Source organism: Salvelinus alpinus, chromosome 11, assembly GCF_045679555.1.
Source record: "Salvelinus alpinus chromosome 11, SLU_Salpinus.1, whole genome shotgun sequence".
Taxonomy (NCBI): Eukaryota; Metazoa; Chordata; class Actinopteri; order Salmoniformes; family Salmonidae; genus Salvelinus; species Salvelinus alpinus.
In genome coordinates this window covers 48,292,330-48,306,595 of record NC_092096.1, presented here as the reverse complement: position 1 = coordinate 48,306,595, position 14,266 = coordinate 48,292,330, and the positions used below count along the sequence as shown (strand labels likewise).

Genomic DNA, 14,266 nt, shown 5'->3' with positions numbered 1-14,266 from the left:
AGAAAGAAAACAAAGACAGACAATTTAATGGTGCGTAAACGAGGTGAAGTGTAAGATCAACCCTTGAGGCTGGTAACTCATAGACAAATAAACACAAAACTATGTCATCCATCTCACCCTCCCTCAACCTCTCCTCCAGACTCTGTCAGTCCTTAGTCACCCATTCATCCCTTTCTCCTCTCCTCCTCCCCTCACTCTCTCTTTCTCAGTCCATACTGTGTCAGTTAGATCTTGTCAGTCAGTCAGACAGACGAGTCTAGTCATTAAAGTAGGACTAATCACATTTGCTACCAATTAAACCCTATCTAACCATGTGGACTCTGTTAGTGGGCCTGCTGCAACACACACACACACACACACACACACACACACACACACACACACACACACACACACACACACACACACACACACACACACACACACACACACACACACACACACACACAGACATACCTCTATGTTGTAGCTATGTGGTTTCTCTGTGTAGCTGGTCTCCAGTTCGTCTCCGTGACTGAGTTGGCTATCGTCCCCGTGTCCTGCCCGCACCTCACAGTGGAACAGCAGGGGGACCAGACAACACACACTGCTAGGACAGCACCTGGGCATGATGGCTCTCTGTCTGTCTGCCTCTCTGTACAGTGTGTCTGTTGGTCTGTCTGTCGCACAATGAAGTCTTCACTTGCAGTTAGCCTGTTAACTACAATTGGGAGACACTACTTTCCATTTTACCTTTCTGGGAACCAGGACAACAGAATCAGACGTTTCTCTGTCAGTCTCTGTCTCGCTCTCTCTGTTTCGTCTCTTTCTGTCAATCTCTCTCTCTCTCAAAATCCTAAACAAGACTACTGAAGTCCTCTCTGCTTTTTAATGCCATCAAACTTCACTTTCTTCTTCGGTGTTCTCTCTCTCTCTGGTGACTGAACAGTCTCACGTTGTGGTGATTATCTCTGTGTTAACTGCTGATCAAAACTGTTTCTACATACTCCCTCTTTTGCTCCGGGCTTTAGGGTTAAGGCACTCCCACTCAGGTGTGTAAGAGGATACACCTTTACCAGGATGACATGCAGATCATCTACCCTTCACTCCCTCTCTTTCTTTAATCTCAACCCGTTCAGCTCTTTCCTTTGCCAAACACTTTTGATTCTCTCTCTCTTTCTCACACACACACACCTTCCCCTTTAAGGTGTGTATTCAGGTAGGAAGTGGGAGGGGAGACCTGAGCTAAAAACAGAACAGGTAGGACCTGTTAGACTGGATACTGTAGATGGGAACACACACACACCCATCTTGTCTCTGGTAGATATTACACTGAACAAAAATATAAACGCAATATAAATGTAAAGTGTGTCAGTTAGATCTTGTCAGTCAGTCAGTCAGTACCTGCAAAACACTAGTATCAACGTCAAGAGTGAAGGCGACTCAAGGATGCTGGCCTTCTAGGCAGAGTGTCACGGCCGTTGTAAGAAGTGGACCAAAGTGCAGCGTGGTAAGCGTACATTTTCCTTTTATTTCAATGTCGCCAACAAAACAAGAAACTAAAGAACAACCGTGAAGCTTACAGGGCATAAGTGCCACTAACAAAAGTCAACTACCCACAACGAAAGGAGGGAAAAAGGGCTACCTATGTATGGTTCCCAATCAGAGACAACGATAGACAGCTGTCCCTGATTGAGAACCATACCCGGCCAAAACATATAACCACAAAATCATAGAAAACAAAACATAGAATGCCCACCCCAAATCACACCCTGACCAAACCAAATAGAGACATAAAAATGCGTGACACAGAGTTGCAAAGAAAAAGCCATATCGCTGTCCAGTGTCTGTGTTCTTTTGCCTATCTTAATCTTTTCTTTTCATTGGCCAGTCTGAGATACAGCTTTTTATTTGCAACTCTGAGTCGCCTCTTCACTGTTGACGTTGAGACTGGTGTTTTGCAGGTACTATTTAATGAAGCTGCCAGTTGAGGACTTGTGAGACGTCTGTTTCTCAAACTAGACACTCTAATGTACTTGTCCTCTTGCTCAGTTGTGAACCGGGGCCTCCCACTCCTCTTTCTATTCTGGTTAGAGCCAGTTTGCACTGTTCTGTGAAGGGAGTAGTACACAGCGTTGTACAAGATCTTCAGTTTCTTGGCAATTTCTAGCATGGAATAGCCTTCATTTCTCAGAACAAGAATAGACTGATGAGTTTCAGAAGAAAGTTCTTTGTTTCTGGCCATTTTGAGCCTGTAATCGAACCCACAAATGCTGATGCTCCAGATACTCAACTAGCCTAAAGAAGATCAGTTTTTATTGTTTCTTTAATCAGAACAACTGTTTTCAGCTGTGCTAACATAATTGCAAAAGGGTTTTCTAATGATCAATTAGCTTTTTAAAATTATAAACTTGGATTAGCTAACACAACGTGCCATTGGAACATAGGAGTGATGGTTGCTGATAATGGGCCTCTGTATGTGTAAGGATCTGGGTGTAGCTGGTGCAGAGGAGTCAGGCACAGGACAGCAGAGATGAGTAACACAAGGAACTTTACTCAAAATATCAAAATACATGAAGTAACACCAGGACCACAAACAACGGACCGAACTTACAATAAACAAACACGCTGTAACGGCTTTCTTCCAGGGGTGAAGGAGAGGACCAAAGTGCAGCGCGGCTAGTGTTCAACATGTTTAATTAAAGAACAAGTGAAACACTACAAACAACATACAAAATAACAAATGTGAAAAAACCGAGACAGACCTATCTGGTGCAGACAAACACAGAGACAGGAAACAATCACCCACAAAATCCCAACACAAAACAAGCCTCCTATATATGATTCTCAATCAGGGACAACGATTACCAGCTGCCTCTGATTGAGAACCATATTAGGCTGGACACAGAAACAGACAAACTAGACACACAACATAGAATTCCCACCCAGCTCACGCCCTGACCAACACTAAACAAGCAAAACACATAATATCTCTGGTCAGGACGTTACACACGCACAAAAACCATGGGGAAAACAGAGGGTTAAACAATGAACATGTAATTGGGGAATTGAAACCAGATGTGTAAAACAAAGACAAAACAAATGGAAAATTAAAAGTGGATCGGCGATGGCTAGAAGGCCGGTGACGTCGACCGACGAACACCGCCCGAACAAGGAGAGGGACCGACTTCGGCGGAAGTCGTGACAGTATGCCTATGTAGATATTCCATAAAAATCTGCAGTTTCCAGCTACAATAGTCATTTACAACATTAACAATGTCTACACTGTATTTCTGATCAATTTGATGTTATTTTAATGGACAAAAAGAATTGACAAAATTCTTTCAAAAACAATAACATTTCTAAGTGACCCCAAACCTTTGAATGGTAGTGTATTTCTGTATTGTTTTAGTGATTCACCATAGTAAAGCCGTAGGCTCAGGTTTTCTGGGTTTCTATATTTTTGGTTGGAGAGGTTTCTCAATTTCTATCTTAGGTTGTTGTATTCTTCATCAAACCATTTGTCATTGTTTGTTCATTGGCTTGCAAGCCTTCCCCTTTTTCCTACAAACATAACGATGGTCATTATGACCAAACAGTTCTATTTTTGTTTCATCAGACCAGAGGACATTTCTCCAAAAAGTGCGATCTTTGTCCCCATGTGCAGTTCCAAACCGTAATCTGGCTTTTTTATGGAGGTTTTGGAGCAGTGGCTTCTTCCTTGCTGAGCGGCCTTTCAGGTTATGTCGATATAGGACTCGTTTTACTGTGGATATAGATACTTTGTACCTGTTTCCTCCAGCATCTTCACAAGGTCCTTTGCTGTTGTTCTGGGATTGATTTGCACTTTTCGCACCAAAACCAAAGTATGTTAATTTCTAGGAGACAGAACGCATCTCCTTCCTGAGCGGGATGACAGCTGCGTGGTCCCATGGTGTTTATACTTGCGTACTATTGTTTGTACAGATGAACGTGGTACCTTCCGGCGTTTGGAAATTGCTTCCAAGGATGAACCAGACATTTGGAGGTCTACAATAATTTTTCTGAGGTCTTGGCTGATTTCTTTTGATTTACACATGATGTCAAGCAAAGAGGCACTGAGTTTGAAGGTAGGCCTTGAAATACATCCACAGGTACACCTCCAATTGCCTCAAATTATGTCAATTAGCCTATCAGAAGCTTCTAAAGCCATGACAGCATTTTCTGGAATTTTCCAAGCTGTTGAAAGGCACAGTCAACTTCATCTGGCTGATCACCTCAATCAGGGCAACTCCATTACAACCATTATACCGAAACAGACAATTGCTATTTTCTGGAGTGCATTAAATCTAAACTGGACATATGTGGTGAGGTCGGCGCAGCCTTTTCAGATCTTAAAAAGGCCTTTGATACTGTGAAGAATAATGCGGTCCCCTTAACCAAACTATCCTCCCGTAATGTGTTGGCTGAAGCCATTAGTTGGATGTATTCCTATCTGACAAATAGAAGCCAAAGGGTTAGTCTGGGGGACACTCAGTCGGACTCCCTTTACTATAACATTGGGGTCCCACAAGGGTCAATATTAGGCACCCTTCTGTTTACCATCTACAGTATATAAATGATCTCCCACTTGCTTGCCCACAAGTTAACATGCAGATGTATGCAGATGATACAGCCCTGTATGTACATTACACTCAAAAAACAGACAAGTTGTTAACAAGTTAACTGAAGCTATGGTACACGTTTCTTAATGGATTGCCTGCATTAAATATTGACAAGACTGTCTGTATCTACTTCTCTAAGAAAACCATTGATTCTTCCCAACGAGCTGTTCTTGTCAATGGGGAGAGTCTGAAAGTTGTGTCTAACTTCAGGTATCTGTGTTATAAACAAGTGAAGAAGGTGGTTAGCAAGTTTGGATTATCCAACTTTAGGTTTGTAAAACCTTTCCTTCCTCTGGAGGCCCCCAAACTATATATGCATGCTATGATCTTCTCACATTTGAGATATTGCCTCACATGCTGGTCACAAGCAGGAGCTACTATTCTGAAACCAATTGAAATACTCTACAAACAAACACTTAAGATGTTTTATAAGAAATCAAACAGTTACCACCATTGTCACATCATTCACAAACATAATTGATTCAGTCTGGACAGCTTTAAGCAGTATGTAGATGGTAGCAAGCCTTGTCTTTAAGATCCTCCACTGCTGGAGGATGGAGGAGGCAGGTGGCAGCGGGAGGAGGAAGGGAACTGGTCTGTCTGCCCAATATAAAGGATCAAAACTGGAGGAGGAATAAAAATAGCATAAATAGGAAAGTATACGAGTTTCATTTGAGGACCAGGATGTTGACAACTGTGCCATACAGATTGCAAAATAGTTGGGAAGAGATTTTTGATGTACCGATTTCATGGTATGAGTTGATATATAAAACAAAGCAAGATTCAAGACTTTGTGCTTTTCAGCTAAAAGTATTAAATAGAATTCTTGCCATCAACAAATGTTGAATATTTGGGGCATAAAATCATCGAAGCTCTGCAGATTTTGTTGTGAGGATACAGAATCAATAGACCTTTTATTTTGGTATTGCCCTCAGGTAGCCTGTTTCTGGTCTCAGGTTCAGGAATGGCTGAAAATGCATAGCATTGATCTAAAATTGACCCTAAGAATAGCACTGTTAGGAGATCTAGAGAGACCGGGTCAGTCATTTACTAATATACTAATACTCTTAGTAAAGTATTTATCTTCAACTCGCAATCTGTGGATTCTATTCGATTAGATAGATCGAAATTGTACGTTAAACATCACAGCATAGTTGAAAGATATGTGTTGCTTAGAAGCCTGAAGTGGGTGGCCAGCAGAGATAGATGGGATGGGCTGAGGGAAGCTGAGGGGTGGGATGTGGAATTGGAGACAAGTGGGAGTGGCGTTGCTGTGCGGGAGATAGAATGATGGCCAAAGATAAATGTTTTTTTTTAAGTTTAAAAAAAACATAATAAAAAGTACATTTGAATGAGACTGAGGGGCAGTGTTTTTACAGCTAATGCTGGTTTGCCTGAGGCTGATGCTGTGCAGGTGTTTGTACACATGTACACACACTCTCATTCAAATAAACGCATACAAGAACACACACATACATGTAATAGTGCCAGACATGCACACAAACATATACAATTGGCTTTAGTTCATTCTCTTGGTTGTTGGTGCATTGGGCGGTTCTTTGGGTTGGGGAATGGAATTCATTGTATTTTTTATTTTCATTTTTCTTCTCAAGGTGGGGGGGGGGCTGTGGGAGGGGTCTCGAATGTTTGAGGGACAGCTATTGGGGAACTGCGGGGGGATCTTGGATGGTTCTGGTTCACGTTTTTTGGCCTGGTGGGAGATCTGTCAACGTGCCCTTGAGCAGAGCATTGACCCTGGATGCTTCTGTGTGTCGCTCTGAATGGGAATCTGTTGGATGACCGGTATGATGTAGTTGTTGAGCGGCTTCACTGCAAGTGTATTGTATGTTTCGGATATTCAATTTAAAAAAAAAATATATACAGTGGGGAGAACAAGTATTTGATACACTGCCGATTTTGCAGGTTTTCCTACTTACAAAGCATGTAGAGGTCTGTAATTTCTATCATGGGTACACTTCAACTATGAGAGACGGAATCTAAAACAAAAATCCAGAAAATCACATTGTATGATTTTTAAGTAATTAATTTGCATTTTATTGCATGACATAAGTATTTGATACATCAGAAAAGCAGATCTTAATATTTGGTACAGAAACCTTTGTTTGCAATTACAGAGATCATACGTTTCCTGTAGTTCTTGACCAGGTTTGCACACACTGCAGCAGGGATTTTGGCCCACTCCTCCATACAGATCTTCTCCAGATCCTTCAGGTTTCGGGGCTGTCGCTGGGCAATACGGACTTTCAGCTCCCTCCAAAGATTTTCTATTGGGTTCAGGTCTGGAGACTGGCTAGGCCACTCCAGGACCTTGAGATGCTTCTTACGGCGCCACTCCTTAGTTGCCCTGGCTGTGTGTTTCGGGTCGTTGTCATGCTGGAAGACCCAGCCACGACCCATCTTCAATGCTCTTACTGAGGGAAGGAGGTTGTTGGCCAAGATCTCGCGATACATGGCCCCATCCATCCTCCCCTCAATACGGTGCAGTCATCCTGTACCCTTTGCAGAAAAGCATCCCCAAAGAATGATGTTTCCACCTCCATGCTTCACGGTTGGGATGGTGTTCTTGGGGTTGTACTCATCCTTCTTCTTCCTCCAAACACGGCGAGTGGAGTTTAGACCAAAAAGCTCTATTTTTGTCTCATCAGACCACATGATCTTCTCCCATTCCTCCTCTGGATCATCCAGATGGTCATTGGCAAACTTCAGACGGGCCTGGACATGCGCTGGCTTGAGCAGGTGGACCTTGCGTGCGCTGCAGGATTTAAATCCATGACGGTGTAGTGTGTTACTAATGGTTTTCTTTGAGACTGTGGTCCCAGCTCTCTCCAGGTCATTGACCAGGTCCTGCCGTGTAGTTCTGGGCTGATAACTCACCTTCCTCATGATCATTGATGCCCCACGAGGTGAGATCTTGCATGGAGCCCCAGACCGAGGGTGATTGACCGTCATCTTGAACTTCTTCCATTTTCTAATAATTGCGCCAACAGTTGTTGCCTTCTCACCAAGCTGCTTGCCTATTGTCCTGTAGCCCATCCCAGCCTGTTGCATGTCTACAATTTTATCCCTGATGTCCTTATACAGCTCTCTGGTCTTGGCCATTGTGGAGAGGTTGGACTCTGTTTGATTGAGTGTGTGGACAGGTGTCTTTTATACAGGTAACGAGTTCAAACAGGTGCAGTTAATACAGGTAATGAGTGGAGAACAGGAGGGCTTCTTAAAGAAAAACTAACAGGTCTGTGAGAGCCGGAATTCTTACTGGTTGGTAGGTGATCAAATACTTATGTCATGCAATAAAATGCAAATTAATTACTTAAAAATCATACAATGTGATTTTCTGGATTTTTGTTTTAGATTCCGTCTCTCACAGTTGAAGTGTACCTATGATAAAAATTACAGACCTCTACATGCTTTGTAAGTAGGAAAACCTGCAAAATCGGCAGTGTATCAAATACTTGTTCTCCCCACTGTATATATATATAATAAAAAAAGATCCTCCACTGCTATGTCGGCAGATCAGGCTCCAGGAAAGCCCCTCCAGGATAACAAGGGCAGTAACTAGAGGGGATTGCGTTGTCCCCTTTCGACACAGTAAACTTGGTCAATCTGCCTTCTCTGTTAGAGCTGAAACTGCACTGATTATTGTACTTTTACATTTAAATTGAAAACATGGCTGAAATCTATCCAAACCTGTACACACGAGTTATATGTGGCTCTTCGTATGTAAGATGACAGTTGATGATAGTGTTTTTTTTTACGAATACGTTGTTGTTCTAATTATACTGTATTGGATGTAATGTATTTGTATTGTGGCTGTGTAATTGTCCTTACCTGCCCTGGGACTACGGTGCAAATTAGCTTTTGGCTAACCCCGGCACATTTACATGGATGTTACATTATTGTAATATTGATCTTGATTAATGTGCACTGTCCCTATAAATAAATAAATATGCCTTCTCCCCCCCCCCCCCCCCCACACTTTTTCTCTCTCCCACTCTCACTCCTTCTGTCCTTCTTTCTATAGCTTTCTATCATGTCAATCTTTCCTTCTCTTGTTGTTCTCGCCCCTTTCCTCTCTCGTTCACTCCATCACTCTCTCTTTCCATCTGGAAATCCACCTGTCTCTCTCCTTGTCTTAATAACACACTACCCCCCTTTCACTCCCCTTCATCTCCCTGTCTCTCTTTATCTCTTACACAACCTAAAGATAATCTCTCTTTAGCGAATCCACTTAAATAAACATGTTCACTTAGTGATGCATTGCTGTCAATGGGAGACTAAGTGAAAAGTGTACTTAAGTAGAGGTTAGGTTAGAAGACAGGATCCACTTTTCTAAAGGGAACTGATTTGGAATAAGACTGCACCTACTCCTCTTCTCCTGAAGAGGGCAGCAGAGCCAATGGACTAACATAGAACCTTATAAGGCTCTGGGCTGATGGTGGCAGAGAGAAAACGAGGGCTAGAGAGAGGGAGGGAGAAGAAGAGAAAGGAGAAGAGAGAGTGGTGCAGTCATTTGTAAATGTCAGATACACCATCACTTTAACCCTTCACACACACACACACACACACACACACACACACACACACACACACACACACACACACACACACACACACACACACACACACACACACACACACACACACACACACACACACACACACACACAATCACACAATCACACACACAGTGAAGAGGTCCATGACCATCCGATGGCACGCCGAGTTGCCATGGTGACAAGAGAACTTCAATGTTAGCCCACGTCTGGGCTTACGCACACACACACACACACCTGTTCACCTTCTGTCCACCTTACCTAGTAAAAATATTCCTCACTCACAATTGAAAAGGAAATGATTGTTTCCTGTGCCATTTTTAGGTTTTGGTTTAACACACTTAGAAGTACTGTGTGTTTGTGCGTGCTCCTGTGTGTGTGTGTGTGTGTGTGTGCTCCTACGTGTGTGTGTGTGTTCCTGTGTGTGTGTTTATGTGTGTGTGTGTGTGTGTGTGTGTGTGTGTGTGTGTGTGTGTGTGTGTGTGTGTGTGTGTGTGTGTGTGTGTTTGTGGAGAACTTGACATTGGCATTCTACAAATGGCCCAATTCATTCGTCTCTTTTCAGAGAAAACAAACAAACACACACTCACACACACCTTGCGTAGGAGGAAACTGCGCTATGGTGACCACATCCTCTCATATAGCTGTAGTTTTATTAATAGACACAGGACAAACGAGCACAAGAGATACGCAGAGAGCATACACACACACATACACACGCAAACATGCGAATACACTGAAGCATGCGTATAACATAATTCGACCATGTTCTTTTTAAATGGGTACCTATAATGATTCCAATGGACATATTTGTACACAAACATACACAGAGAGAGGGAAAGAGAGAGATTGAGAGAACAACAATACAATTATATAGGGGAAGTTTGACGGAGGGAGTGGCGTGTGTGTTAATCTGCCCGGCCATTTGCATTAAGCAATGTTCACATCGGCGAAACTGTGTGTGTGTTTGTGTGTGTGTGTGTGGCGCGTTTTTGTGGTGCGTGGCAGAGCCACAGTCTGAAAGTCCAAAGGTAGATGAACATTAGACTGCTCAATAAGACATGGCTGTAGACTGCTATAAAGGCTGTAAAACCAGAGAGGACTGCAGAACACACAAACGCACGCACACACTTCACACATGCTTAGACACACACACACGCACACACACACACACGCACACACTTCACACATGCACACACACACCCGCCCTACACGGCTTTATTGCTAAGAAAATGCTAGATATAGGTTGGGCGGATACGGTGGGCGGAGAATGAGGGAGATAGAATGAAAGGGTTGGAAAAAGAGAGAGAGCGAAATCACCGAGAAGGGCAAGATAGAGGGAGTTAGAGAAGAAGGAAGGGGAGGAGGGAGCGAGAGATATCTAGGAGAGTTCTCCCTGGGTGCTGCGTGATGTGGATGTGAATGAAGATCTGATACAGTTTAACTGGTGCAGAGGTATGACCTGATATACACACTCATGCTGAAACACACACGAACACGCACGCACACATCCTTTTACAATCGGTATAGTGGTGTGGTTTGTAACACACACACACACACACACACACACACACACACACACACACACACACACACACACACACACACACACACACACACACACACACACACACACACACACAATGAAACACATACACACACACACTTCAGTCACGACAGCCTCCTCGACCCTGAGAGCGCTGTTAGTTGTGTCATCGCCACAGGAGACGTGATTTCCGTGGCAACAGGAGGGGGAGGCTCTTCTCTTACCTCACCCGTCAGTGTTAACACCTTAGTATCCTCCCTCCCTCCCCTCTACCTCACTCCCTCCCTCTCATAATCAAGGTATTTTATCATTACAGTGTTTAAAAAATATATATAATTCTCTCCCTTTTTCTCCTCAATTGGTAGTTACAGTCTTGTCCCATTGCTGCAACTCTAGTATGGACTCAGGAGAGGCAAAGGTCAAGAGCCATGCGTCCTCCGAAACACGACCCGCCAAGCCACACTGCTTCTTGACACACTGCTCACTTAACCCGGAAGTTAGCCGCACCAATGTATCGGAGGAAACACAGTACACCTGGCAACCGTGTCAGCATGCATGTACCCAGCCCACCACAGGAGTTGCTAGAGCGCGATGGGACAAGGACATCCCGGCCAGCCAAACCCTCCCCTCACCCGAATGACGCTAAGCCAATTGTGCGCCGCCACATGGGTCTCCCGGTCGCGGCCGGCTGCGAAACAGCCCGGTATCGAACCCGGATCTGTAGTGATGCCGCTAGCACTGCGATGCAGTGCCTTAGACCGCTGCGCCACTCGGGAGGCCCTATCATTACAGTTCTATACAGTATGTATTAGGTTGGGAAACCTAGATTTTTGCAGTTCAAGCAAACATTCAGTCACCCTATAAGCCCATTCACAGTCAAGGTACATTAGGCTATGGCTATACATCTACACCCAAAATCACCGGTTCTTTATCCTCTACTCCTCTCTACCTCTCCATCTCTCCTCTCCTCTCTACTAACGTATGGGCATTTCCAGGTAAAAGGCCCCATGAGCACTAACGTGATGTTCAAAGGAGCACATCAAGTTAGGTGTCAAATGAAAAAGGGTCTATATATATTTTTTAAATTAAGGCATATATAAAAATGTCAAACATTGTCCATCCAAGTAGGAATATGGCTTTGATTTCTAGTCAAACAAATGGAAAATGGGTCTTAGAATTTTTTTTTTAGCAGAAAAAGTCTTAAAAGGCATTATAAATAAATAAATATATAATATAAATACATTTAAAAAACAATAGTGTTGAAGTAACCCTGCCAACTCATATCAACATTTATATTTTGTTTTGCAGAAATTATTTGCACTGTAAGTTTAAGAAATATTCCCTAGTGTCATTCTGTTACCAAAAACCCACATATCTTTAAGATATACTTGTCACGATCGCTGTCGTCGTGGAAATGACCGGACCAAGGTGCAGCATGGTGAGCGTACATTTCTTTATTTATAAATGTCGCCATACAAAACAAAGAATAATGCCACTAACAAAGGCAAGTACCCACCAAAAACCAAAATAAAAAAGGCTGCCTAAGTATGATTCCAAATCAGAGACAACGATAGACAGCTGTCCCTGATTGAGAACCATACCCGGCCAAAACATAGAAACAAAGACCATAGAGTTTCCCACCCGAGTCACACCCTGACCAACCAAACATAGAGAATAAAAAGATCTCTACGGTCAGGGCGTGACAATACTCTAATTTCTGACAGCGCTCTCAGGGATAATGAAAGTTCACATAAGTTACATGTAAAGGTAGACCTACCAATTTGTTATAGTGTTTTCAAACAACAACTTGGTTTATAAGTGATAAAAACACTTCATTCTGTTACCAAATCGGTAACAGAATGACCAAAAAATCTGTAACAGAATGACTGCAACTGAATTGGCTAGAATGGGAAACCATAGTAGCCACAAACCACAGTTGGGTCACCTAACATACAGATACACACACACACAAAGACGGAAGGTAATTTAGGCTGACAGGATGAGACAGTGATTTGACGCCTAACATCAGCTCATAACGGTTTTCTTTCTCTTTCTGTTGCGTGGTGGTCAAAGCAAGAGTTCAAAAATATTCTGGACAACCCCTCCATCTCTCTCTCTTCTATCTCTCTCTCCAGTTAGTGTCACCTCTCCCGGATCTTACTGACACCTACCCATGAGCCCCGTCTCTTTCCATTTACTGTAACCAGCCCCCTCACCCCCTGAGCACTGACCGACACTGGACATCCATGGACGTTGAAAAATAGTTGAAATTTGGTCAGTCCAAATCTGAACCAACCATAGACGTCTGTTCCACAAGTTTGGACGGCACAGTACAGTAAATTACAGTAGAGCCCAGTACAGTAAAGAAAAGTAGAGTAGAGTATAGGTCAGTACATTACAGTACTATACTGTACAGTAGAGTTTAGTACATTACAGTACAGTAGAGCACATTAGAGTATAATTTATTATTTAATTTAATTTGAATAATAGCCAGCGTAAATTAATTATAGCCCGACCTATACAATACAGTTTTTTGGGGTCCGATAACGATTCATATTTTTGGGGGGACAAAACTTACCGATACTGACATATCTGTCTATACACTGTTTGACAGAGGGAAAATTATAATGTTTCATTTTCCACACAGTGTTCTTATAAATTGCCATCCAAAAGAGATATTGTCCAAGAAATATACTTCAAATGTTGATTTCTTACATTGTTTCAATAATGACACATCATGTCACGTCCTGACCATAGAGAGCCTTTGTTTTTCTATGGTATAGTAGGTCAGGGCGTGACTGGGGGGTTTTCTAGTTATTATTTTCTATGTGGGGTTCTAGTTTAGTTTTTCTATGTTGGTGGTTGGTATGATTCCCAATTAGAGGCAGCTGGCTATCGTTGTCTCTAATTGGGGATCATATTTAAGTAGCATTTTTCCCACCTGTGTTTATGGGATATTGTTTTGAGTTAGTGCACGTAGCACCTCTGTAGTCACGGTTCGTTGTTAGTTTATTGTTTTGTTTTGCTAAGTTTCACTTTCTAATAAATGATGCGGAACTCAACATCCGCTGCGCCTTGGTCCGATAATTATTCCAGCGAACGTGACACATCATGAGAATGGTGTGTTACCCTTTTTTCATCCTTTTAATTGAATATCAGTTATCGTGGAATTATCGTCCGATACCGATATATTTTCTAAAATGCCAATATTGGACGATAATATCGGTGAACCAATATATCGGTCGGGCTCTAAGAATAATACTGAAACATGCAAAGGATGATATTACATTTTTCTACCTTTGTGTACCTATTCAGGATGTATTGCCATAAAGAGAACGACATTCATAATTATACACTTCTGTATAGTACAGATCAGGGACCCATGATGCCATTCTTTTACCATCATTCTGTGTAAATCCACTTCACTTACTGTAGTTCAATAACCTAAATTTAAAAAACTCAAGGTGTCATGGCTGACATCCCATTCTTTCTGCAGAGTTTTGGGAAAACCTGGTCACATAAAA

The 14,266-nt window shown here is 42.6% G+C and overlaps 1 protein-coding gene across 6 annotated transcripts in view; it reads right to left on the bottom strand.

Moving 5' to 3' along the window:
* LOC139534278 (diacylglycerol kinase delta) overlaps positions 1-14,266 on the bottom strand; it is a 117,249-nt gene that overhangs the window by 63,036 nt on the left and 39,947 nt on the right. The window contains exon 1 of one of the 6 annotated variants that reach the window (XM_071333312.1): positions 457-1,107. The exons of the other annotated variants lie outside the window; for them this stretch is intronic. Within the exon in view, the coding sequence (XP_071189413.1) occupies positions 457-609 (153 nt within the window). The 5' untranslated portion in view covers positions 610-1,107. Of the gene's footprint in view, positions 1-456; positions 1,108-14,266 lie in introns of those variants that run through there. 6 annotated transcript variants of the gene reach the window in all.